General features: G+C 37.0%; 1 protein-coding gene across 1 annotated transcript in view; it reads left to right on the forward strand.

Annotated features, from left to right (window-relative positions):
• Positions 1–1,733, forward strand: part of anos1a (anosmin 1a) — a gene marked incomplete in the record, with an annotated part of 31,174 nt that extends 29,441 nt beyond the window's left edge. The window contains 2 exon segments of the mRNA XM_035678032.1: positions 1,085–1,226; positions 1,681–1,733. Coding sequence (XP_035533925.1) covers positions 1,085–1,226; positions 1,681–1,733 — 195 coding nt within the window.
• Between the last annotated feature and the right edge of the window lie 629 nt (positions 1,734–2,362).

The raw sequence follows: 2,362 nt of genomic DNA on the forward strand, positions 1-2,362 counted from the left end.
CCAAAACAATAGGACAGAAATAAAATAACTCACCAAAAAAAGTTAGATGTGAAAAATATTTGTGAAAAGTGCTGCAATGACCACAATGTAAGTTAAAGTTAATCAACAAACGCATCTGTTAAAATACGTCCACTAGAAGTGCTTGTTTTTGCCACTGACAAACTCTGACAGAGTATCTGAAAACATTATGAAAAGGATCCCTACAGACTGTGTAAACAGCCGTAATATTGCTATCGCTAGCTTTTGTCTCCATAGACAAAAACGGAAATTTTACCTTGCCATCTTAACATTGTGACTTAATTTAAAGTGGACAGAAACATTCACAAACACTCTTCTAAGCTGCACACACACAGGCAGCAATTAGGCCAGAGGCAGCGTGGGGTCATTCTTCGCTCAGGACACCATGACTCCACTATATTTAAACATAGCTAATAGATGTTTGCTGCTATATTTATGTTTTAAATCTCATAAACCTGAATAGCAGACACTGTTTGAACATGAACATCAAGAACATGGAAAATGGAAAATATGTTAGAAAATATTATTGGTTATTTAAGTTACTTTAGACAATCAGGCTAAAATGTTATGTTAAAAAAAGAAGACATTGTTCAAATGAAAAAGCCTAAACTGAAAATGTGAAAAAATTTGAAAAAAATAAAACTGCTATATTGAAGCTAAAAATGGTGCAAAATGCAGTCTTTTTAAATTTTCCGTCTAGTTTTTCATTTGGTGTATGGCTTTTTCAAAGGCTTATGTGTCAAATTTCCTTAAGCAATTTATTTCAATTTTATTTGAAATATGTTAAGGACTAGCAGCAGTAGAGTAAATTATGCCATTTTCTCTTTTATTGTCTTTCTGGTTGAAGCTATCCTCTGTGAAACATTTCTGTGAGTTTTAATGCATATCTGAGTTAGATATGTGTTTTCTGTGCAGACAAATCTCAGGGTCCACTGGGCTGACAAACACTTTCAAGACCTTTAGTCTGCAGCTTCCCTACAATTTCACACACCTTGAGCATTTTATATTTTGTAGTCTGATTTATCCTCCTCTCCTCTCACTGTTTGTCCTTCATCCTCTCTTTCAGGATGATAATGTTCTGGTGGTGTCAGGCCTGCAGCCTGCCAGTCTGTACAGGCTGGAGGTCCAGGCCATCACAGCAGAGGGTGAAGGTCCTGCAACCACCCGAACTTTCCAGACTCCCGGACACCAAAGCACCCTGAAGCACAGTAAGGAATAAAAAGAAAAAAAGGATGATTTGTTTTAAGAGACCTGGGGTGCAAGAATCAAACGTTGTCCTTATATAAGTCAGGCATTCAATATCTCACAACCTAAAAATGCTGTATGCATATTTTATAAAACATAATACATGAACTGATACCTGAAGAAAATACAGTTTAATAAAAACAAAACACAAAAGTACATACCATGCTCATTCAAATCTGGATGTTTTTTTCAGTTCCCTTATGCATAATCTTCTCAGGACTATGTTTTATTGATATTATCCTTACTATCCTGTTAGCTTTGTTTCTAAGGATTTAAACGTCCTTATTTATTTATAGTCACAAAAACAAATTGTAACTTGCAAGATCCACAAATTGTCTTCAAAGTTTCCTCTCTGGAGTGCATTGTTTTTTAGAAGATAAACTTTTACCAACAAATGTTTTTTCTTTCCTCATTCAGGACCCAGGCTGAGGAAGCATCACCATAAACAGCCAATCATTGAGAGGCACTGAACCCTGACGGCCAGCCAGCCTGCATGAACCAAGCCTCCCAGTGAAGTGCAGCCTTACCAGCTTCATGACAAATTCTCCGTAACAACCAGCAACCAGTTTAAATCTCTCCCTGCAGTATCTTACAATGGACTTGGCAGTTATTTTTCAAGTTACTACACATACTGTGGCTTATTTGGATATCAATGAGATCATCACTGAAGATTGGCAGTCATTACTGGCCACTTAATTTCACAGTGTGAGCCAGAAGGTCAGATGTGGTACAATAACTGCAGGACTGCTTTACAGGACAAAATGTATACATGCCTTTTAGAACTACAGACTTAAATGAAGCTAGCATTAGTATATATACTAGTATGAAACTGGAGCACAGATTAGGCACAGGCCTGTTTTGACACGCTGCCAATCATTAGCCATGGTCTCATTGATTTACTCTAGCAATACAGAGGGCTCACAGTTAATATGACAGTTTGATACAATAAACCAAAAACACAGAAGATCAAACATGCTCTAGGACTTACGACACAGTTCATTTACTGCATTGCAGTAAAGTTTGATGCAACTTGCACCAGTTAAAAAAGTTCCCTTTGACTCCCAGCTGACAGATCAATTTCAGCACTTGTTTGTGATAT

Source organism: Morone saxatilis, unplaced genomic scaffold, assembly GCF_004916995.1.
Source record: "Morone saxatilis isolate NCDOM2014 unplaced genomic scaffold, NCSU_SB_2.0 Contig6, whole genome shotgun sequence".
Lineage (NCBI taxonomy): Eukaryota > Metazoa > Chordata > Actinopteri > Moronidae > Morone > Morone saxatilis.